Source organism: Mixophyes fleayi, chromosome 1, assembly GCF_038048845.1.
Source record: "Mixophyes fleayi isolate aMixFle1 chromosome 1, aMixFle1.hap1, whole genome shotgun sequence".
Classification (NCBI taxonomy): Eukaryota; Metazoa; Chordata; class Amphibia; order Anura; family Limnodynastidae; genus Mixophyes; species Mixophyes fleayi.
This window is the reverse complement of record NC_134402.1, coordinates 171,500,368-171,525,952: the sequence shown is the minus strand read 5'-3', so window position 1 is coordinate 171,525,952 and position 25,585 is coordinate 171,500,368. Positions and strand designations below refer to the sequence as shown.

Sequence of the window (25,585 nt, the reverse complement as noted above, 5' to 3'; positions counted from 1 at the left end):
CTCCGTGCAGGCACGGAGTAAATTCATTGAAATAAAAAAAAGGGGAGGCTGCAAGGCTGGCGGCGGCTCCGCATGCCATCAGACGAGGTCTGGCGGGCCGGATTTGGCCCGCGGGCCTTGTGTTTGACACCCCTGCTCTAGAACATCACCATCTCCCAATTTGGATGGATCCGTGTCCAAATCTACTAACTCCTAGGCAACAGGCAAACCCAAGCGTTTACGCCGTCACCTGCCATACTCGAATGGAACAATTTTTCAAGGGAATTAGACACTCTGGTCAACCGCTTCACAGACCATTCCAAACTACTCATCCAAACAGGCTCCTGGGAGAACCCAGGACCACCCTGCAGCAACAGAGACTCCTGTCCCGAAGGAATGGCGTCAGAGAAGAGGAAAAGGTTATCAGCACCTACTGTCCCCAGACGTGGGTTCTCTCTCCTTAATTTGGCAATAGACCGTGCCAGCTCCTGAGTTATTACCTAACCACGCCCACTTAACGCTTTGCTGGCCTGCACAAAATCAGCAAAACAACCCCAAAACACATACATTTGTAATTGCAAAAAAAAAGCACACATCAGACCCTGGTGGGGACTGTGCTCCAGCGACAGCTCCCCACCAGCATAATATGCCTCACTACCTGTTTGCACCGCAACTTCTCCAAATGCCGGCTTACAGGCTAGGGAACTGGACCACAAGCAGCTCCGTCTCCACAGCAGTCACGGGCGATCGCAGCATGCTGCCGTGGCTCCCGGGGTGGCCTGCATCGCCTCTTTGGGAGAGGCTGGGTCCTGGACACTAACGAAGTGCCAGGTGACCCTTTTCCTGGGAGCCCTATATAAATCGGGGGGCATTAAAGCCCCTCAGGCACTCTCCCTGAAGTAGCCGCGGCGGTCACCCGGTGATCACCGTGGAGAAATCCTATCTATAAAATACACAAAAAGACTAAGACTAGACTAAAAACGCCGTACTCCATAAGCACTAAGAAAAAAAACTGAGTTCTTCCTGTGGAGGGGGCATAGAGGGGAGTGAAGCAGGCTAGACAAGTTTTTTAGTGCCATTACTCCCACAGTGCCCTCTATGCCCCCAAGGTGTGCAGTGTCCCCCAACTAGTGTGAAAGAGAAAATATATCATTTTTCTATCCTTTGAACTGGGATGAGGTTTGAGCGACAGAATTATTGTTCAATTTGACCACACTCCCTTTTTTAGATCCATTGTAGCCTGTTTGTGTGACCACACATATAGACCAACAGCAGTTATATTCCAACTTATTTTTCCACTATGCCAGATTATCATCTCGATTTTGAGTGTAAGATTATTGGGGAAGGTGGCTGTGTTAAGCTCACATACGTTTGCACCATTAATCACTATAAAAGGTCTTGTTAATAGAGCACCTTGTTGATTACACAGTTGAGAAAGCCATTTTGAGGGATGAACAAATATTCACAAGCATATATAAATGTAATCAATCAGGTATTTCAAAATAATTATTTGTTGAATTTTTATGCAGTAAATCACAGGATAGGAAACAGAGGAGAAAAAGAAAAGGTAGGTGGTGAAGGGGGGTGGATACATATCAAACTTATGTACAAAGCTTCTATCAGACATCTGTTACAGCAAATCTGAGGGGAAACATGGGGCTGTTAGTACAGGTATGAAAAAGGGAGAGGGGACTGAACTCCAAAGCTGCCATTAAACTAGGCAACTAAAGACAGAGAAAGCTGTACAGCTCAGAGTGTCCAGACCATGAGCTCCAGACACAAGAGAATTGGTTGGAATGGTCATGAATTAAACTTGTAATGTGTTCCAGTTTAAAATCTGCCAAAAATGTTATATTAATCAGGGTGGGGATTTTTATTTTTTTTTAAAAAGTGCTCCTTTCTTGATTAAGTCAAATATATGTACAAACACTAGCATTAAAGTAGCCCATTGAAACAGATTTAAAGGTAAAGAGAATCCCATTCCAATGTTGAAAATAAATAAGATTTCAAAAGACCCTTCTGGAGAAAAGACACCTCCCCTTATGACAAAAACCACGTTTCATTTATGCGACTGGAAAACATTCATTTTTACTTTCATTAAAGAAAAATCATTAGAATTAAACATCTTATATAATAACACAGAAAATAATTAAACTGCCTCATGGATTCATAGCTGTTCATTGAAATACAATTAATGACCACGAAAAACTGCTGAAACTTTGGACAAAATTATTTGCTTAAAAGTTACATCTAATTTTTTTCCACAAAAAGAGGTCATCACAAGGTTCCCCCATATCCAGATTATTTTGTTCTGATGGGAAGGAAATATTTTAAGTGATCACACTTCAAATTACCTCTCAATGGCTTTATCTAGCTGATAGATAATAGCCTGTAGAACCGCCTTGTGCGTGGTAACATCAGGCCGATGAAGTCTAGCAGTGAACAAAGCTAAGGCTGCTCCATTTGCATCTCTTCCGGGCTATAATGGAGAAGAACACACACTGCCATTATGATGCACTATGAATAAAGAGAGATGTACACTCCCACATTCTACAGTGGAAATTTAATTTGAAAGAATGCTCAAGTACATTACCCATAGAAATATTTTGCTGCAAGGCTTAAAGGTTTTGTGAATTATCAAGTTATAGAACCAAATGTAACCAACCTCGATTTCTAATCCCTGTTTAAAAGGTGCACTAGAGATCATGATTCAAATAGGCCATGACCCAACAAAACCCTATCATGTGATATAAACACAGGCACTGCAGTATCTCAAAACAAATAGATACACACACTTTCTTTAATTTAAGGTACCATTGAATCATACATTTGTGGCAAGGCTTAATGAGTCACAGGTACAGCATGCTTCTTAGGACTAGGCTAATGCAGGTGTACTACGGAGAGTAATATAATCAAGTAAAAGATTAGAGTCAAACCGTATATCTGGAAATAAAATTCTGATTTGGAACTGGACTTCATTTCTGTCTTTACAGATATCAATGTGGTTTTGACAACTCTCCGATTGAAATCGTTATCATTTGTTGTCTTATATAGCAATTACATTACAAAAAAAAATAATCACCTACCGACTCCTTAACACCTACTCCCCCCCCCTCCCCAAACACATACTTTCTATGCTTAAGATGAGAAGCTTATAAACAGGACAATACTTACCAAAACTGTAAATTTACCACTCAGTAGCTCAGAGCGTAAAGGCTCTTCATCGGGATTTATATTGTAGATACCTTCTTTAAGTCTTGTGTTCTGTAGATAGAGTCAAATGAAAAATAAATAAATACAGGATTAGTCAATAATTTATTTCTATCTAAAGGAGACATTTTCAGAGGCTCAGCTAAGCTGCAAGCAATGAACAAGTTTACACAAGCAAATTAGGACCCCTCAATTAGAATTCACTTTTAACAGTGAAACTGCTTTATGTCCACTCTCCATAGCAGTTATTTCTGCCCATAACTGTCCTGCCACCTGTAGCAGTAAAATTAAGAGATGCCAGTATCTTATAAATTACCAAGTTTTACAAAGTTCTGCTGGCTTGGGGTGGACTTACTGGTAGAAAATATCCCTGAATGTAGATTTTCTTAAAAGGCAACTAAACCCCAAAATTAAGTTTTCAGTTAAGAACCATGGACGTAACACATATTGTTTAGTTTTAGCATGATGTTTTCCAACCCCATTACATACAAATGCAACTCCTGATATGATACAGGCCAAAAACTTGACCAAATTGCTGTGACAGCCTGGCCCTGCCTCTGTGTATGGATCAATTCATTCACAAAAGCACACAGCACAGAGGAGATATTTAGTTAAGCATTTCATGTATATCATTCAGCCTTTCATATAGATTAATGTCAACTAGTTGCTTTAAAGTTTAAACAATTTCAGTGTTCTCAGAAAATTTTGCCAGCCGGATGGGGGCAGTTGTAATACTTTGCAATAATAATGAAAAATGATGGAGGTTATTGCCCACACCTCCCAGAACTTGTCAGAGTGTTGGTCAGTGGTCTAACACACTGCTGGCTGTAGTGCTCATATAGTGCCTGTTATAATAGGAGAAATAATGGTTTATTCTATTACTATAGGACACTTTTAGGCTCCAAGAGCCAGGTGGTAAGTAAAAACAGCCGGGTAGAGCACCCGGGAAATAGGTGTTGGGGAGAACACTGAATTTAATAGCAGCTTCAAACTTTATTTTTTCACAAATTGAAAAAACATTGCAGGATGATTGGCATGGAAAATATATCCAAAATCCCAAACATGTAAACTATTTGTATGAAGAAAACTAAATGGTTTGGTGGGTTGCATTTGCCAAAATTATATTTAGTCAACTATATGCTGGCTAAAGATAATTTTAGTTGTAGAACACAACCTTCACAACCAACCATTTTACATATATTTTGTGAATGTTACGATTACACAGGTCTGCAAAAAAAAAATTTTGGACAGCTGTTTTGGTTTAGTTGACTGATTCTTACGTTTTTTGGTGCGCTGAATCCAAAAATGACAGCCGTTTTGTCCTGGGACGTCAGGTTTTCAAACAAACGAGAGGTCATCGTTTAAAAAAATCTCTTTATGCAAATATTTTATTTACATGAAAAATATTAACTCATTTGCACAGGTGACAAAATTAACACCACACTCAAGTAGACTGCTTGTGAAATGGTCTTTTTTTAAACTCTAAACTTCTTTTTGAGCTTTTCCTCTGGTCGGTGGCTTCCCGGAAGATTCCTGTACAACATCCAGCAGTAGTCAGCCATCATCGTAACACTCCATTTCCCTTGATCTTCTTTCCATTTCTTTTATATCTTGATGGAAACGTTCTCCCTGCTCTTCACTCACTGCTCCCAAGTTTTCAGGAAAATAGTCAAGGTGTGAGTTGAGAAAATGGACTTTTAAGCTCATGGAGCAACCAAGCTTGTGGAACGCTTTCAACATTGTTTCCACCATTTCCTTGTAATTTGGGTCCTTTTGGTTTCCCAAAAAGTTTTTTATGACCACAGTAAAGGCTACCCACGCTTCTTTTTGAGTTGGAGTCATTGAACTGATGAAGTCATTGTCGGATATGAGTTTTCTAATATCTGGGCCAACAAAAACCCCTTCTTTCAGTTTTGCCTCCGTTAAACCTGGAAACTTGGATCCCAAGTTCTTGAAGCATTCGCTATCTTTGGGAAGTGCCTTAACAAATTACTTCATTAATCCTAATTTTACATGGAGTGGTGGTAATAAAACCTTCTCAGGGGGTACCAATGTATCTCTGAGAACATTCTTTTCACCAACAACTAGACTTCTTGGTGGCCAATTTTTTTGCTTCCAGTGATTTTGTCGGTCTCTACTGTCCCATAAACATAGAAAACAAGGGTATTTGGTGTACCCAGCCTGTTGCCCCAGCAGCATACACAATACTTTTAAATACCCACATACCAACCAGTTTTGGTTTTGATAACCCACTTTCTTGAGTACCAATTCAAAGTTCTCATAAGTCTCCTTCAAGTACACCGAATGAGCAATAGGAATGGACGTATAACGGCCACCATTGTGAAGTAAAACTGCTTTTAAGCTTCTTTTGGAAGAGTCAATGAAAAGCCTCCATTCAGAAGAATCATACTGAATGTGGAACTGAGCCATCAACCCCTCTAAATCACCACCATGAACTCTCCACATATGTAACAGAAACTGTCAGGCGAATTTACACACTTTCTTGGAGGCATTGCACTAATTTTGAACCACACAGACAATAGCAGGGTGACGACTGAAATGAAATACAAGATTGTGGAGGAATCAGAGAACAAGTTAATGGGCAGCACAGTGGCCTAGTGGTTAGCACATCTGCCTCACAGCACTGGGGTCATGAGTTCGATTCCCGACCATGGCCTTATCTGTGTGGAGTTTGTATGTTCTCCCTGTGTTTGCGTGGGTTTCCTCCGGGTGCTCCGGTTTCCTCCCACACTCCAAAAAACATACTGGTAGGTTAATTGGCTGCAATCAAAAAAATTGACCCAGTCTCTGTCTGTCTCCCTCTCTGTCTGTCTTTGTGTGAGTGTGTGTATATATTAGGGAATTTAGACTGTAAGCTCCAATGGGGCAGGGACTGATATGAATGAGTTCTCTGTACAGCGCTGCGGAATTAGTGGCGCTATATAAATAAATGATGATGATGATGATGTATGAAAGAACATGTCCGGGCAGGCCCTAGCAAGCACACTCAACAATGCAGTGATCACCATCAGGACCAATAAATATGTATTTTCATGTTTTTGGGAGCACTGGCAGTGAAAATAAATTTGTTTTTCCATGTTCAGTCGTCCCCCCCCCCCCCCCCAAGTATGATGAATTTGAAATTTAGCGATTTCCAGCTACCTGTTTGATCAAGGCACATTACGATTGTGAAAAAACCTGACGTCCCAGGAAAAAACGGTGGTCATTTTCGAATTCAACGCACCAAAAACCATAAGAATCAGATAAAATTATGAAAACAGCTTTTTTGGTTGCAGACATGTGTTATTTATAAACAGCCATGCTAACACACACACACACACACCGGACATTAGACATTACTTTTTTAAATGGCATATTAAAAGAGAGGAACAATATTACAATGTTGTTTACTAGTCACAGCAAACATCTGCATCTTTGTTACTTATAAAAATTACATTGGAAATAGAGATATTATATAGATATATCTGCTACACCTAAGGAACTAATATATATACTTACTCTGTAAGCTTGAAATAAATCAATTGATCTAAAAACATCAAACTTCCGAGCCATTAAAAATTTCACAGCAGTGTTTGGAGGCACTGTAATCATTTGTGGTTGTTCCCGATTCTTCAACTCTACAAGAAATTCCTCAATTGCCTGTTAAACAGAAAAATAAATTCATTAATTTTGTTAAATTCTGAGTAGATCAACCATTTCTTAAAACAAATTCTAATTGTTAGAATATTCATTTTAGCTACAGAGCTTCCAAAAGATCAGTAACATATCTAATACATACTATATAGCTGCAAACAAGACAGACAGGAAGCAAGTGATTCATAAAAAGTATGTTATGAATGCACAGAAGGAATATCCATATTCTTGCAGGAAAAGTCAATACAGGAAAACAATTGCCAATTGTAAACGTAAAAGCATTACATGCAGTTCAATGGACAACCATACTGAGTCTCAGACGTGAAAAAAATTAATTTCATTATGAAGCTTGTTTTTCTGGAAAACCATACAGTTGTTTTGGTAGAACAGAATGAATTCCCCAGTGCATATACAATATGACAATAAGTTCACAAAATCCCAGAAGAAAAAAAATGTCCTCACCCCCAATAAAATAGGCAAGTGTAGTGAGAGGCCCATATGAAAATTTGGGGCCCTCCCTCTACTGCCCAGTATACAAAGGCCACTGAGTAAATAATATATATTGGGGGGAAAAAAGCTGCATGGCACAGATCTCTCCCTGCCAAACACAAAAATCCCTACCATTGCATAGAAAATTCTTACTGACCACAGATACTGATCAGGGAGACACTGCTATAAGCAAGATGCTCATAGCCTTGGACCTTCCCACTGTGTCACAGAGTGGTCCTAGGCAAAATGTAGAAACTGCACCGCTAGGACATTGTCCATAGAGCCATACTGCAGAAAAGGTAGTGAAGAGCGGCTAAGGAACCACTGCACAACATTGGTGGTGCTACAATCGTGACCTCTGCTACTCCGCTATCAGGTGTGAGGAAAAACATCTCAACAGTGGAGATCCATGAAACATAAAAACAAATTTATTTCAAATTGCACAATGGCAAGATCAGATTACAAAAATCTCTGAATTTCAGCAATTTTTAGTTGCCAAGTGTTAGGCTGGGTACACTACAGGTTGATGAAGAGCATAAATCTAGTAAATCGTGTAAAACGTGCATAGTGTGCACACATGAATCGTCATGCTGATTGGGACTTTCAGTTGATGGTAAAATAGTTAATGATATCGCATTGGGAGAAATTTTCTATGTGTGTACCCTGCCTTATTCTTTGTTTCTTGCTCCAATTCGGAGAAAGAATTCCAAAACACCAATTTCTTATTAAAGTGGATCCATCTAATTACCTATTCATAGTGGAGACATTTTGTGGGGGTTTAAGCACTACACACCCCATCACATTCCTTGGAACAAGTTACATCAATATACACGAGGCTCAACTTACTAAAGCACTGGTCTCTAGTGAAATGAGCTTGCAAATTCTCATGAATCTTAAATTTGGCTGTTTGTGTAAGCGAAGCGCACTTTAAAAAGAGTTTTCTGGTAGACAAGGAATCCACATTTAAACTGTAGATGTCCTTGTGACCACTTATAATAAAATACATGTCTTCAAACAATGACATGTGCTGCAGCAGGTCAGTGTGTTCCTAGTATGTACAACTACAGAGTGATGGGAATATAGTTTCACCACTAACACCAAAATGGTCAATAATCCTCATTTTATAACAAGTATATTCCATAAATATACAAAAAAACCCAGTCTGCTTAGTAAGTAGTGGTAATAGCCATTATTGCTACTTAAACATGATAGGATAATAGGTGGGAATACATACATATGTACATGCGGTAAAGAATTGACAGAAAAATGTGTTTAGAACAAAAAAAAACAATTCTATATTGTTGTGTAGAGATCCTTCACTTTATTATTTATTATTATTTAAACAAGCAAACATCCCTAAGTTCATGTTCTCATATATATATACATATACATATACACATACACATACACACACATACACACACATATACACATACACATAAATACATACATACATATACACATACATATACAAATATACACACAAACGTATATAGTACAAAAGCACAATAATTAAAAAGGTATTAAACGAACAAAAGCAGACCAGTGTTGCACCTCACAAGCAGTATTCAAAAGACACCTGCCATATCAATGAATATGGAGAATGGAGAGCAATCTACACAAAAGGAAAAATAATCAATTTATCAGGTCATTTGGGAGCCCAAGAGAGTATTTCAATAAGCAGACACAGAGAGACAGATGAGAGCTGTCAACAGAAATAGGAAGTCAGTAATAAATGGTAAAAGCCTGAATGTGGTAGAAAAATCAATATGAAAAGGTGCACTATATCTCTCTATTACTATGTGAAATATATTGTTCAGTGCAACAGCACATTATTGGAAGCAAATACAACATACTTTGTTGTTCTCACTGACTTTTCATAGGCTTAAGAGGTTTGTACAGGTATGGGATATTTTATCTGGAATTATTCCAGAGAGGTTTAATAGTTGTGAAGGCGGCTTCAGGGCGCACCCAAGAGTGTCCAGCAAGCGCCAGGACTGTCTCCTAAAGTTGATTCAGCTGCAGGATCGGGGCACCACCAGTGCAGAGCTTGCTCAGGAACGATAGCAGGCAGGTGTGAGTGCATCTGCACGGACAGTAAGGCGAAGTGTCAAAAAGGCCAGCAAAGAAGCAACTTCTCTCAAGGAAGAACATCAGGGACAGACTGATATTCTGCAAAAGGTACAGGGATTGGACTGCTGAAGACTGGGGTAAAGTTATTTTCTCTGATGAATCCACTTTCAGACTGTTTGGGGCATCTGGAAAACCGCATGTGAAAGGTCAGCAATACCATCCTGAGTGATGCCAACAGTAAAGCATCCTGAGACCATTCATGTATGGGGTTGCTTCTCAGTCAAAGCAGTGGGCTTACTCACAATTTTGCCTAAAAACACAGCCATGTAGACTGGTACCAAAACACCCTCCAAGAGCAACTTCTCCCAATCATCCAAAAACAGTTTGGTGACAGACAATGCCTTTTCCAGCATGATGGAGCACCTTACCATATGGCAAAAGAGATAACTAAGTAGCTTGGGGATCAAAACATCGAAATTTGGGGTCCATGGCCAGGAAACTCCCCAGACCTTAATCCCATTGAGAACTTGTGGTCAATCATCAAGAGGCGGGTGGACAAACAAAAACACACAAATTCTGACAAACTACAAACGTCTGCTCTCAAGAGTTTTGGATTCCATAAGTACCTCCCTCTATGGAGATTCGGCACCATTGCTCAGACAGAGACAGGAGGGGTAGCAGCATTGTCAGTCTCCCGGACCATTGCTCACACATAATAAGGAGGGGTGGCAGTGTTCTTGTCACTCTCCAGTGCCATTACTCTGTGCCATCGATACGGATCCTGATCAGTCCACAGAAGAGCAGGAGCACCAAGCAGCTGCTGGCACCAGTCATGACGATACTAGTCCCTCTACGTTATGTACTAAAGCCGATGCTCAAGTGCATAGTGGGTTTAAGTCAGGGAAACTGAAATCCAAAAAGCTTTTACATTGATAAAGAAAAAATTCTGCTAATAAAGGGTAAGTTAACGGTAGAAAAACATAAAATTGCCAACATACCATTCTAAACACACAGCGGCAAGGAAGAATCAGGCCTTCACCTTTCTGTATGAGTGCTAGTTCTGCAGCTGGCAGCGAGCCATCTTCTTCTAAGGTCTGTCATGATGATGCAAGATCTTGTCATTCAGAGTCAAAAAGAGGTGGCAAAAAAATGTAATGTGTAAAAGCCGATCTGGAAAAAACAGTAAGGCTATAGAAGAAACTATGTTCGGAAATGGCAAATCCCTGAGGAGAGTCTATCCACAAGTGCTACATCTAAGCCTGACCTTTCTGATACTGTACTCAAAGAAACCTCTTTTCACCATTTCTGTAAATGTGTGGATGAGCAGCCCAAGTGTAGCTGGTGATATAGAAACAGAGGATGCCACTTTGGAATTGCAACAGGATGAGGGGGATATTTGTGTAGCTGATGATGGCGCTAATGAGGGTGATGATGTTGTTTGTGTAAGTCCTGTACCAGTGGAAGCAGTTCTTGCCAGTGATAAGATAGATTGTCATGCCTGGGCATAACACCAAAAACTCCCCCTCGTATGTGTGGAATTATCCCAAATCCTGTAACAGTTGTCTAACCATTTGTAGAGTTTGTAAAGCCAGTCAGTAGAGGTAGGGACCTCAACTATCTAGGAATCTCATCCATTTTCATCAAGTATGACAGGCAACAATGCTATTAGATCTGCGTCCAATACCCACAATTAATGTAGCTGGTTTTAGACAGTTAATTGAGGTCCTGTGTCACAGTTACCAAATTTCATCTCTACACCACTTCACTAGAAAAACAATTCCTCACCTGTACCAAAGGTTAGAAAAAATTTAATTGTTGGACTACAAAATGTCATTCTACCTACTGTACACTTAACCACAGATATGTGGACAAGCGGAAGTGGGCAAACTAAAGATAATATGACCGACAGCCTACTGGATTGGTGAATCGCCTTCAGCAGCATCTACCAAACAACGCCAGATTTTTCAGAGGCAGGCTACTTTGTATCACCAGTAGCACAGCAAAAGAGAAAAAGTAAGTTTATATTGAGGCACTCCTTGAAGGTATAAGTAAAATATAACTTATTATCTATTAAAAGGAAAGGATGAGGACAATTGATAGAGCGAAATATTATAAAAAAGAGGGGATGGTGAAATAAAAATCATAAGTGATTTAAGAATACAACTATGTTGTATGGCTTCTCTGCTCTCCTGGGTAGTGGGCTGATCTAGATTGAAAATGAGGGTAATATGCAATCCCACCAAAATTGATCACCTGGTACCATTAAGTATAAGGGGAACTAATATCGGGTTATCGTTATAACAGTCTTGTCTGAACTGATAGATTATATGCTAGTTCAGATTACCATAGGTCTGTACTGTCTATTAAGTAAACAGTCATAGCCTGATAAGCTCCGTATAGAGAGCAAATCAGTATTGGCAAATAGCCCAAATAACTCTACCAAGATAATTAGCAGGAGAGTAAGACTGTAAATAAGCAGGGTTCACTTAAACGACTGTATTCGCAAAATATTGTAATGAAACCTTTCTATAGGTATTTGGATATTCACAGGCTCCGTATGGAGAGAGAGTCAATATTAGCACATGGCTCAGCTTACTCTATCGAGATGGCTCACAGGAGAGCGAGACTATGAAAAAACAACCAAAGTTCCCTTAAAAATGGTAGCGATTGCAGGAATGGTGGGAGGACAGAGAAGCAAGACGACGACGCGCGTTTCGCTTGTAGCTTTATCAAGGCTGGATAAACCATTCCTGCAATCGCAGGAACAAAGTACAAAGGTTTCTGTAAACGTGAATATCAGCAGGGATGAATTAATATTGTGTGAGGATGATGCACACACTGATGAGGCTGAGGATCATTGACAGCACTATACGCTTACCTGCCTTAAGCCCTTTGGAACAAACCAAGCACTTAAGCCACAAAAATAGCAGTTCTTGTCGCTGAAGTGCTAGGTTTGTTAAACTATGTCCATTTTAACATATATTTTTTTAAAGACAATTCCATTTTGCACCGTTTTACATTTAGATCTTTGTCTATCAGTATGTGTAACAGTCAACAATTCAGGTGTCAACAGTATGATTAGGTCGTCAATTCACATGGTGGACAGTATGATTAAGTAAACTGTTAAAATGTGGACAGTATTATTATAGGACTAGGGATATTGTTAGGGACAGTTCTAGGCATAGGGCCAGGGTTAGAGTTAGGGATAATACTGTCTACATTTGAATTGTCCCAATACCACTGTCAAAGTCATTATATTGTCGACTTTATAACCTTCTCTAGTCTGCTGCCCATCAATCATTATGTCAATTCGACATAAGGGTGGGTGGGAGTATCCAAGGACAATTCCATCTTGCACCACTTTTCTTTTTGCCACTGCTGTGTGGCAACATTTCCTACATGTGCTATGAACGACTGTGTGTTTGTGCCGTTGTTCTGTCGATTAGTAACCAGCCAGCTTGCTGAAGTCTTAGCGTTCATTGACAGCACTGTTAGCTTAGCTGTCTTAATTCCATTGCTAGCTTGTTTTGTGGGGGCCCAAACAAATCAAGCACTTCAGTGACAAGGTGTGCCATTTTTGTGGCTGAAGTGCTTAGTTTGTTAAACTGTACCTGCTACCTCTCCTGTTTCTGTGGGAGTTTGTTAAACCTTTTTAACATATGGGTGGGTGGGAGATCCCTAGGACAATTCCATATTCACTATGTTTCCTAGATGTGCAATGAACTGCCCTGTGTTTGTGCTGTTGAAAATAATATTGTGGAAATGACTGCAAACTAGTTATAGAGGTTAATAATTATGTAGGAACAAGAAAAAAAAAAAAAAAGACCCAAAATGTGACTTTAGCATATTTTAGCAATTTTAAAAAATATAAATAAAAAAAATAAAATATCTAAAACAAAAACATGGGGGTCAATGAACATCTCTAGAATAAATGTTCCCAAATTAAGCAGATTCTCTTTAAAACATTGATACACAACTGCAGAGTGACAAATTGTGAACAATAAGAGATAATTAGTAGTAGCTCTGTATGCCATAACATACAACTATAGTACACCTACAAGTTTCTTTTCTTTTATTTAGGCCTTCAAGCATTGCCATTTCAAGGAAAACGCTCAAATAATCTCCCTTTGCAGCAGTTTTTATATATATTTTAATATCCTACCTATTCCAGGACTTGCAATTGTTATGAACTAATGTTATGTTTATGCTATTCACAGAAACATTTAGAGTTGAACTTAATACAATAATGAAAATGCACCATGCTGATAATAACTTACAAGAATCTTTAGCCAAATGTTACTGTTTTCTGTTGTTGAAAATGTTATGTTTTGGTTGTCATCCTCCTACACTGACCTCATGCAATTTCTTATATTAGACAACTCTATTTATGAACTCTCTAACTGATAGATCAGTGCAAAAAGATCGTCAGAAAGCAGATGTGATATCAATCTTTTAAAATGTAAATATCAGAACCAAGAAATTATAGACTTGTGAGCCCTACCTCAGCTGAGGCTACATTATTTCAAGATATTCAAAGAAGGCTTTTCTGAAATATGTAGTACAATTAATAATGTGTCTGCATGGTTTTATGAAGGACCTTATGCTCATCTCGCAGACAGAGATCCAGATAGTCATAATTTATTTTCTCAATAATAAATCCATGGGGGCCTGCTCATATCCCAGCATACAATGCTAATTTTCTTACAGATTTCTCATTGATTGAAAGCTGATTGAAAGCTTTCAGTACCTGAGAATCTAGCCATACTGCTTAAAGCAGCTCTGGTGGACTCATAGGGCAGCACGGTGGCGTAGTGGTTAGCACTTCTGCCTCACAGCACTGGGGTCATGAGTTCAATTCCTGACCTTAGCCTTATCTGTGAGGAGTTTGTATGTTCTACCTGTGTTTGCGTGGGTTTCCTCCGGGTGCTCCGGTTTCCTCCCACACTCCAAAAACATACTAGTAGGTTAATTGGCTGCTATCAAATTGACCCTAGTCCGTCTGTCTCTGTCTGTGTGTATGTATGATAGGGAATTTAGACTGTAAGCCCAATGGGGCAGGGACTGATGTGAGTGAGTTCTCTGTACAGCGCTGCGCTATATAAATAAATGGTGATGACTCATTGGAAGCTTTGCCAAACCTTGTGCCTAGAGGCATGGAAGCAATCACCGCCCCACTAGATGTGCGAGTACAATGATGCAGATCTGGTTCAAGGTGGTTTTCTCAAAAGGTAGTGGGAGAATGGAAGGACTTGGTCACTGTTACCAGATGGGCTTACTTCACCACCAGGTCTGTAGGGGGAAAGGAGGGATGTTCTTCTGCACAGTTTATCTGGATTTTCTTCTCACCATCAGTAACCGACGGTTACTGACCACTCCTACTGGTATCATCTTGCCACCAGACACTCACTGACTGTGAATGGCAACTGCGCAATAGTTGTAGGAAAATTCATCTGCCTCCACTGGGCTCCTTTGCGGAACTGCTTAATTCTAGGATAGCTGCTGCAATGCTTCTTTGCTGTGGGCTGGCTGGTACCTCCTGACCGCTTACTATGGATCAGGACTGCTGTGTAGCAGGCAGAGCATTGACACAGAGAGGCCGAGTTCAATACATGGCTGCTGGGGAACGAATGAGTGTGTAAGCTTTTATCTGTTGGTTACAATATACAGCAGATAATAGTCGCAGGCAGAATCTTCAAGCAGTGATGTTTTATTGCTCAAGAGTCCTGACAAGGACTTTTGCACACAAGTTTGAGGTACTGGTGATCATCCAAAAGTTAGATTGAAGGATACATTACATAGTCAAACAGAGCTCTTTTTATATAGATTTGGACACAAATCCTGGCAGAGGGCAAACCAGCTCTCTTTTCCGACCAGACACAGAAACGTCCGATATATTACATGAGCTAATTTAACATCAGGATGTGACATTTTAAACTTTAACAAAATTCACATCAATTTCCTAACTAAATTGCTGGTTGCATTATTTATGTCGTTTTCTATCTTTTTAACAAGACAGGATGATAGGAAACAACTTCCTCTTGGGCATTCAGGCTTAAGCATGCGTGTCACTTCTGAAATGAAAAAGACTTACTTAGCATTTCCTGCCTTCAGCACAACAAATTTCCTCTAACCTGGCATAATACATTATCCTATACAAAAAAATCAGCACATTTGCAAAGACATGCAGTGGACTACTTCACCCCTAATTAAACTAAACATCTACAATAAGTTATTTCTACGTGATCTAGCCACAGTCACCTTTTATGCCACTGTGGGATACCACAACATGTCCTATTTGCTTTTTTTTGACAGATTATGGCTTTTGGGTAAAAGATGGATTAAATAACTTGCTCGCTATTTCAGGATGTAGTTTGTGTCTTCTTTCAACATCTGAAAATGGACAGTGGTATCTGTAACTGCACCATGCCATGAATGCACAGACTAGTCTCCCTAACATTGTGTTAGAGCCTGACACACTAGATGCTACCTTGAGAAAAGTAAACACTTAATACAAAATGTATAAATAATAAAATCTCAAAGTTTTATCTACCTATCTGGAAAGGTTATCTTTATAGCATTCCCAATGGTCAACGCATTTGACAAGTTGAAGTTTGATATTCCAAACATTGCAGGGAATGAGTTGGAGGAAGTAGTTAAAAAACTATTAACAGTACTGTGGACATCATATTTCTTACATGTCAAGTGAGGCAAAGAAAAATGGTCTCCAACCAGTATCACCACTGTGTAAATCAGAAAGAGAATATTTGCTTCATATGTTGAAGCAAATGTCCAATTCAAGGACTATTAGAATTGCGCATTACGATTTATAGGTGACAAACTGGAGCTTCCTTTGCTTCAGTCGCCAGTTCTGTGCCTTTCATGGGTGTAGGTGGACCTAGTAGTTCCCTCAAACTAACAAAGAATGTTTTACTTTGCTAAAAGGGGCAGATATCAACAGCACTCCAGCTTTGGAAACAATTAATGATTCTTTAATGTTTTATTGGGGTGAAATGTGTGGCCAGTGGGCATTTCAAATTCTTCGAAATTTGGAATATATTCCTGGATGTTTTAAACTCTACTTTATAATATCTTCTAAAACTTTGTTATCTCCAGCAAATGTGTAGAATGATTGATGTGTGTCATGTATCAGTGTTCCTCGGGTTTGTTGGTTGTATAGTTAAAAAAAAAATGTTTTAAATGAAGGACTGCTAATTGTTTTTATCAGGTAAATTTCCAAAGGCAAGCTTTCCATAGTATCCCACATAACAGCCTGGCAAATAAGATCTAGGGGAAAATGTACATGGATAAAGAACTGGTTGAAGGATATATGCATGGAACATATGCAGACAGATATATACGATAATTAGTGGTTTACCACAGGGTTCAGTAAATCTTGTCTTTTTAGACAATAATCTTGAAGATGGCCTAGAACATAAAGTGCCCATATTTGCCTATATAGGGTTAACAACACAGACCAGGACAGTAACTTGCTACAAAATGACAAACTGTGGCACAACAAAGCTGATGAAATTTAATGTAGATGAATTTAGTGTTATGCACCTAGGCTATGGTAATACATGTGCTATTTACACATTGAATGAAATACAATTGGAGAAAACAAATGGAAATAGAACTTGGAAATACTAGTGGACAGAAGGCTGAATATCAGCCCCAGACAGCAGCTGCACATGCAAATAAAATCCCAAGATGCATACAAAGTGATAAATGCCCCCTCTTTATTCCATGTAAGGAAAACATTGTACCTCACTGCAAGAACAAGAGAATTCAAAAGGGTTCAGAGGAAGGTAACCTAATTAACAAAGGGAATGAAAGGGTTCAATTATACAAAGTTTAGAAAAACTAGGTGTTTACCTTAGAGGTCATCTAATTAATGTTTAAAAAGATCCAAGGTCAACACACAGACATATCTAATTAGCTATTCCTAACAAGTACCATACAGAGAACAAGGGGAAAAAATGATTGGTCTCAGTAGGAAAGAGTTCTTTACTGTAAGTGTGGCTAAGCTGCGGAATTTGTAACCACAAGGTAACAATGAAATCCACTAAAAGAAAATAAAATTAGACTGTATGCCTTTCTTACAAGAAATTGTACATATAGCTATAATCAGTAGTAGACCTAATGACCTTATGGGGGTGATTGACCCAAGCAATTTATCAGATTGCCATTTTGAGGGTCGCAATTTAATTATATTCCCCACATAAAACTAAATTGGCAATTTTCACAATGGAGGCTTTGTTTTGTCTTCCTCAAAATTTTGCACAATTAGGATAGAAGAAAGGATAAACTTTATGCCTTTTTTCAACCTAATTATACATTTTAGCCAATCATTTTAGCCAATCCATTTCGCAGTCTTTACTAGAGTGTACCACTCTCAAAGCACCCATCTCTTGTGAACTTGATATACATACACAAACAAACCAGTGACCAATTGTGAATCCAGCACTGTAATTGTGTTTTTGCACCTCTAGGACAATTGATACGGATGGATTTTGAGAAGGTATGCAGTTTATAAGAACAAACTGCTGTCTCACTTATTTCAGTACTAGGTTTCTGTTTTGTATTTTAAATGAAGGGAGTTTTTACTCACTTGCAAACACATAACTAATTGTTTGATTACATTTTAAAATATCAGTGCTAATTTGCTTCACACCTAACTAACCTAATTCCCCCACTTATGTCAACAAGTTCATCCCAAAGCAAAAATTTTGTTTTGTAGTTATTTGTGCACCATTTTAACTAGGGAGAAAGAGGTGGTTTTCGTCAGGGAAAAAATAGCTGCTTACACATTTACAATTTCTGTGTCTTCAAAACAATCAGGAGACACATTGTAGCGGAGATTTTACTAGAATTTACGCTCATTTTTACCTTGTGTTCCTTAGAGATGTGAGGGAAAATGAACAGGGATTCCGTACTGTATTAGCTGGCAAAGTGTGCCCTGTGAGGAATTGAATCTGTCACTTAATGTTAACACCAAAATTAAGTAGGAGAGATGGTGTGTGTTTTGCGCCGACTTTGGCTAATCCACTTAATTCTGATGTTGGCAATAACTGTCGGAAACTATAGCAAGAGGCCCAGGGGTCTTACAGAACATTTAAAAAAACAAAAAACAGAGCAACACTGCAAAGATCATTCACTTTCAAGATCGCCTACCCAGTGGTCTACTAGAAATGTGAATCTGGTTGGTAATATAGTGGCAGTGCACGAAGAATGGCTGTAATTATTTACCGTCTACACAGTGACTATCTCAGCCAAAGAACACTACCTCAATTATGATGTCCCCTGCATGGTCTATACTTTAGGCGATGAAAATTGTGGTAGTGCCCTTGTCAAAGTCGCTCTGATCCTTACGCTTGCCCATTTTACCTGCTTCCAACACATCAACTTCAAGAACTGACTGTCAAGGGGTGGGCTTTATTAGACAGCAAGTGAACAAACGCCATGTAACGAGAGAATCAATGTTATTTACTTTCACTTGTCAGTGGTTTTAATGTTGTGGCTGATCTGTGTAAATGATGGCTGTATTGAAATTAAACAAAATAGAAGGCAGGCAAAGTACATGCTCCTTTTCTATGGCATGAAGTGTTTACATGATCAAAATTTTCATGTCTACTTTAAGCACACATTTCAACTCAATTAACATATATCAGGTCTACAAAATCAATTCAATAATTTAGAAACTGGGAAAGCAAGGTGATCTTCCATTAGTCCTTCAAACTTTAAATCCTTTGCTTTTCGCTTCTTGCCAAAGACATAGCACATTTAAGATTTAAATACTCTTACTTGTAAATATAGCTGCCATTTAATGAAGGAAAAATACCAGTAGGTCCAACTAAATATCTATGGGGGAATTCAATTGGCCGCGCTAAGGGTAAATGAAACGCGGCCTGCGCATTATTACCATTATTACTGTAATAATGCGCTTAATTACAGTCCAGCACAGTTGTCAGTTGGATAACGTGTTTAAAAATTCCACTTTTTAGCATTTATATAAAATTGACTTGCCCCTCTTGACTGGGTGTATTATGGGTCCTTCTCTAAAGATATAACTATGAGGAAACCAGGCCTCTAAAGAGTAGGCAGTACCATGTATGATCAAAGAACTTCTGTACTTGGTTAATTAAGCTAATACTCATAAATGGGTGCTCAATAGCAGCAATACTATTCTGGTACAGTATTTTGGAGGATATAGGCACCACTAATAACTGCCATCTACTTACTTCACTCACTACCCCAGGTACCCCGTTTGTAAACTCAGGAAGAGTTGTCCCGGCTATAAACTACTACTGCCAGAGAGAACTGGTGAGCGGCAGCATGTGGGGGAATGGGGTTTGGAGAGAGGGACAGGGGATTCGGTTCAGCAGCACTAACTCCACACTCAAGACAACCAAATTCTCCCTGGAAATACAGGTGGGTGAGCAAGTAAGTTTCAAGAACTGGTGCATGTATAATTAACAAACACCAAAAAGACTCTTTAGCCAGCCAATACAGTAACAAGTCAAATTGATTATTAGCATTGGGACATTCACATAATTCATGTGAAGGTCCCAATGCTAACAATAATCAATTTGACTTGTTATTGTATTGGCTGGCTAAAGAGCCTCTAGTAACATTATGTTGTGATTGGATCGCAATCCCGACATTATGCAGCCTAGTGTGCATATTTGATCAAGAGCCCACAGAGCAGAGCAAGGGGTTCCCAATGGAGGGATCAACTATCTACTAAAGAGGGATCCATAAACATATTTAAAAAAGTAGAAAGGTCTTTTTAATACTTATTTTTATAATTAAAAAGTCACGTACATATGTGCAAGTACCTCCTATACGTAGTCAATGTGTATATTCAGTATGCAGTATATTTATGTAGCACAAATAATTTACAGCATATTGCAAAATGAGAAACTTTAAGGGAAACTTCTGAAAACTGGAGTTATTTGAGAATTCCAATGTTTCTAAAACCCCTTAGTCTATATTTTTACTAGCATCACAAGGACCGTAGTTCCCACAAAGGGTCACTACAAAGTGTGCTAGTTCAAGGGCTGTCCACGTGATTTTTCTTTTAAATGCTTAGATCTTTGTAGAAAGAGCGACAGATTAATTCATATTTATGGCATGGTACATATATACAACTACTGTCAACCATAGCAACTAGATGTGTGCTTTTATACTCCAAAGTGCACTATAAAAACATAATTATGGGTTGCTATTGGTTACAATTCCTTTCTCCTGTGCACCAAACATATTTGGCTTATTGCATACAGGAAGTTTGTGATCACTGATCATTATCAATTTAAAACATGAGAAACTGAAACTTAGGACACTACATCATAAATGTTTAAATAGATATATAGAACAAATCGTAACGTTCCATATTCTTCCATTGAAGTTTTGTCTACAATTATACCATTTAGGATTATTGGCTATAAAAAAAAAAAAATAACTGCAAATGTCTACTTTGCACCTTTGGAAAAATAGCCTGCAGCTTTTCTGCTGTACAATATTGACCAGGCTGTGGGGTCCCCAAACAAGTGTTGTGTCCGATAATGACTTGATCATCATTTCAATCTATGATCATCATTGTTTATTCATATAGCACCAATCACATTACTTAGCACTGTACAAAGCATATGTAGTGATTCACATCAGTCCCTTGCCCATTGGAGCTTACAATCTAAGTTTCTGAACACACAGAGTCAATTTTGTCAGAAGCCAATCAAGCTGTATGTTTTTGGAGTGTGGTAGGAACCGGAGCACTTGGAGGAAACCCACGCAAACACTGTGAGGACATACAAATATTTCAGATATCTGTGTGGAGCTTGTAACTGCGGTCGCAAGATGTGCACCATCAGTATGTGTCTGGTTCATCGTCCAAATGCACTAACTGGTTGTTATAAAGCCCAAAAGTGTCCCAGCTACTTGACCACCAAGCAGCTAGGTAGCTCATCTAATTATGCCACCCTCATGTGTTAAATTGGAAAATGATCCTATCACTCAGATCAAGCGACAGTGTCTGAATCTGTCTTTGGCAAACAACAGTCTGCAACAAACACAGAGAGAGTGATCATAATAAAATATGTCACCATTTGAGAGCCAGCAAGACTGTTGAAATGTGAAAGTGAGCTTGTCCACACAGCATTTCTAAATAAAAACAACCTTTAATTTCAGCAATATTGTTCTACAACGGCCTTTGTATCAGCTGTGATCCAGACCATTCCAAATGAACTACACACAGGTGTTCATAGAAATGGAACATCAATCACTATATTATTGTGTGCGTTTCTAGTGGAATACACTGAGGCGGAGCCCTCAAAATTTAAGTGGCATCTTGCAAGAAAAACCTTGAAAACCAAGGAAAGTGGAGTAGTCTTTAGATTATTAGAATGCTGCTGAATCTGTTCCTGTCTTCTGACTAGCATCAGGGAGTAAATGACAATAAGAAAGGAGATTGCTTACTTTTTAATCACTGTCCGTTCAAATGGGAAGCATAACTAATACTACATATATAACATTGGTACCATTGATTAAACAAAAATGATAACTTACTAATTATATTCACAAATATATATGTAAGAGTTTCAGATTATAAAAACTGTTGATAGGAAAAGGTGATGGAGGGGGAAGGTGTTTCTACTGCACATCAGGTTTCCTGTCAGTAGTCCAATTGACAGATTACAGCAAGCCTCTTTTTGGAAAAATGAAATGACTGACAATAGACAAACTTAATTTCACTCAGCTAGAGAACAAATACAATGTGAAACACCTCAAGTTATGAAAAATGGTATGGTAACAATATATTTGTAAACATTATAAACTAAACATGTTAACGCACATTTGTCTATTTTACATTCAATATAATCTCTCTGCAACAGTGCAATATGCTTAAACACATCAGTACATTTCCAAAACACTTCAATGATATGTCATTTGTATGTGAATATATGTTATATGCTACCGTATGTGCCTTGAATATGAATACAAAAATGTATATTACATAACTTATTTTAAGGACAGGTGATAATATTTTTCTAAAGGGAAATTATGCTATTGTAAGCTTTTCCCAAGTGGCAGTATTACATGTGAAAGACAAACTCAGACATGCTTCTGCCTTTAGGCTACAGAGAACATTGTGGAGGCTTGGATTACTACTCATAAAGAGTTAAATGTAAAAACTTTGGAGCGATTAAGAGAATGGTGAATAGGAAATGAGGATATTGATTCTAAATAGAAAAATGTGTGTTTACTAATAACAAAATTATGATAAAGAAAAAACAAAAAAACCCACAGAAAAAAAATGAAGGCTCAAGGGAGCACAAGTGAACTTTTTCATTTTGTGTACCATAAACTCCACCCAAAACTTTTGGAGATATCCTTTAAAAGTAACAGGAACAGAAAATGTAACGGTAAATAAAGTATAATAAACAACTAAAGTCAGCTCCTCAAGCAGGGAATTGGTCCAGTTACGTTCAACCAAATATTTTATGTGACACATTGATCCCTAAAGCTGGCCATGCTTTGGATGAACAATTCAAACAAACTGAACAGCCATTGTGTGTGGGCCCTTCATACACAACTAAAATCTAATCATATATGATTTGGCATAGCAAAATAAAAGTGAATGAAAGGTTGGTTTATCTGGCTACTTTGGGAATCTGAAAACACAAATCAATGCAATTTGGCCATCCACTGCAACATGTGGGGACATAAAGCTTCCTAAACATGGTCATATCCAGCAATTTCACCCAATCAATTAACCCTTCAAACATGCGGTACAGTTAGCATCACTGTGCAGTCAATTTTTCATCCTATACATTTCAATTTTGACCCGTTTGGGTTAGATATTAAAAAGGGTTAGATGATCCCCCACTTATAAACACGCTACAAAGCCAGCTTAATTTGGATGAAATCTGCCAAATTGCCATGCAACAAGCTTCATTGAGAATGTATGACATTTTTAATTACATCATATCCACCAATGTGTTTGCTAGGTAAGCCTTCGCATGAAAAACATTGGAAGCACTGGAATATACAAAAACATACTGGAATAAATGTAGAAGGGGATATGAAAATATATATATAAATTACTCATTATAGGAAGAAAGAATATTGCAGCAAAGGAGAAATGAAAGCACAAGAGGATACATTTGAAAGTTGCAAAGTGGCTGAACTAAAATTTAAATAATGTTCATTAAATTAGTTTTTATAATTGCTCTCCATAAAAACTAAGATTTACTCCACTGTTAGAAAAAAAATATTCACACAAAAAAATAATGTTTTGGGGGGGTGTTTAAGATATATTGAAAACTGTTTTGAAAACTTATTTGAACAAGACAGAAAATGCAGATTATTGCAGAAAATGATATATGTTGCAATCTAAGTGGTGGGGGAGGGGGGTCAGCAATATACACATTTACTGTAAAGGCAAAAAAATTACAGTTACCATTACAGAGCAGTCATATGCCATTTTCACAGTGACATTATATATTTACCAAACATAGAAAGCAGCAACTGTATTCCTCACCACAGAATAGATTGATAAATCCTCACAAATTTTATTGCTGCGCTATTGTTATACATTAAAACTGTACACACACTCAGTTTGCATACCATTAACACCATTAGTGCAAATCTCAAGAATGGAGTAGACTACAGAAAAGTCTTGGTAGTCAACCAGTTGAAGAACCCTGCCCTAGCAAATATATAAAAAAGATCAAGTCTAGAAAACAATGAACAATTACAGTGTAACAGAAATCCATTTACTGCCTTGGTTGTAATATTTGCATCAACTCATAAAATTTGAGCTTCATGGTTGAACAGCCAGTTAAATGTACCTACATGAAAAGGATTATTTAAAGGTACTCCATGATGTTGCATCAATGTGAGGAATGTTGTAAACACACACACTGTAAGAAAAGGTGCAGATAGCCACATTGTCACACATAAGCCATGACATTGCGGTTTCAACTAGAAGCTTTCCAAAAAGCTCATCAATACATCCTGTCACAGAAAAATATCCTTGCACAATCCATATACTGGAAAATGCAAGAAAGAAGGTAAATTCAATCAATGTCTATTAAACTCATTTAAAAAAAAAAGGATAAGGCCAAATATATATTAAATAATCCCACTGGGCTGGGAGGGGTCGCCAAATAAAGTTAAAAATATAACAGATCAATCAGTTGCAGAGAATATGAAATACAATACTATTCAATCAATACATAGAAGAGGGGATATGCTACCCTGTGTGTGTGTCTGAATACATACTAAACTACTTATTCTCAATAGATAGAAAATGCAAACATTTATATTTCCATGTTGTGCTTACGGCGACACATAACACTACATACACCATATAACTTTTATAGGTACAGTAGTTAAATTCCATTTGGATCTATGACTGTACGCACATTGCATGCATAATTGACGTGCATTCCCCCCAAGCTACAAATCAATGCATATCGTATATACACTGATGCACTTATGGGACTGTTCACAACGTCGTCTGCCAGTCCTAGCTCACCCGTTCCTCTTGGGCCGTTAGCTGTTTCTCCGCCATCTTGCTTCGCGGCTCCGGTTCTCCAGCACATCCGGGCTCCTCCCGTGGCCCCGAGGTCGCTGTGGAAACTGCGTGAACAGAGGAACTGACTGCGCGTCTCTACGGCCCTGCAAACCAACACACCGAGCACCACACCAACGTCACAGCGGCCGCCGCGCGTCCCAACCTCTCCTCCTCCCTTTGGACCAGGAGAGAGGCGAGGCCGTGACGAGGTAGGGATGGAGCTGCCCACGGAGCAAGGGAGGGGCCGTCGCGGCCATCTTTGATTTGGGAAGACGATTGATTGACTTGAGTGAGCAATGCCGCAAGAACCTGCGAAACAGCCAGAGGAGAATATTGCATCAGGAAGCTATAGATCTTGTGTTTCTAACGTAATGACCACTTCTACTCTTTATGTTTCTTATATCATTAAGGCTCTGCAGTATTCTCCTATTGGGAGAGCGACCTTTAGCTCATGGTCCATAGCTATTTATTTTCACCAGTGTCAAAGGCAATGCCGATTACGAATTCATTAATGACTCTGCTCTATTTACTTAAAATATGTTGTCCCATATACTTGTATTTTTTGTTTCGCTAGGCAGCAATTTTAAACGCACACTGATTTATACA

General features: G+C 38.6%; 1 protein-coding gene across 2 annotated transcripts in view; it reads right to left on the bottom strand.

Annotated features, from left to right (window-relative positions):
- LOC142144775 (tyrosine-protein phosphatase non-receptor type 9-like) overlaps nucleotides 1–25,121 on the bottom strand; it is a 54,274-nt gene extending 29,153 nt beyond the window's left edge. The window contains exons 1-4 of one of the 2 annotated variants that reach the window (XM_075203958.1): nucleotides 24,941–25,121; nucleotides 6,709–6,849; nucleotides 3,154–3,243; nucleotides 2,334–2,458 (exon numbers count right to left, since the gene is read on the bottom strand). In XM_075203958.1, the coding sequence (XP_075060059.1) occupies nucleotides 2,334–2,458; nucleotides 3,154–3,243; nucleotides 6,709–6,849; nucleotides 24,941–24,976 (392 nt within the window). In that variant the 5' untranslated portion in view covers nucleotides 24,977–25,121. The remainder of the gene's footprint in view (nucleotides 1–2,333; nucleotides 2,459–3,153; nucleotides 3,244–6,708; nucleotides 6,850–24,940) is intronic. The other variant, XM_075203949.1, reaches the window with a different exon arrangement.
- Between the last annotated feature and the right edge of the window lie 464 nt (nucleotides 25,122–25,585).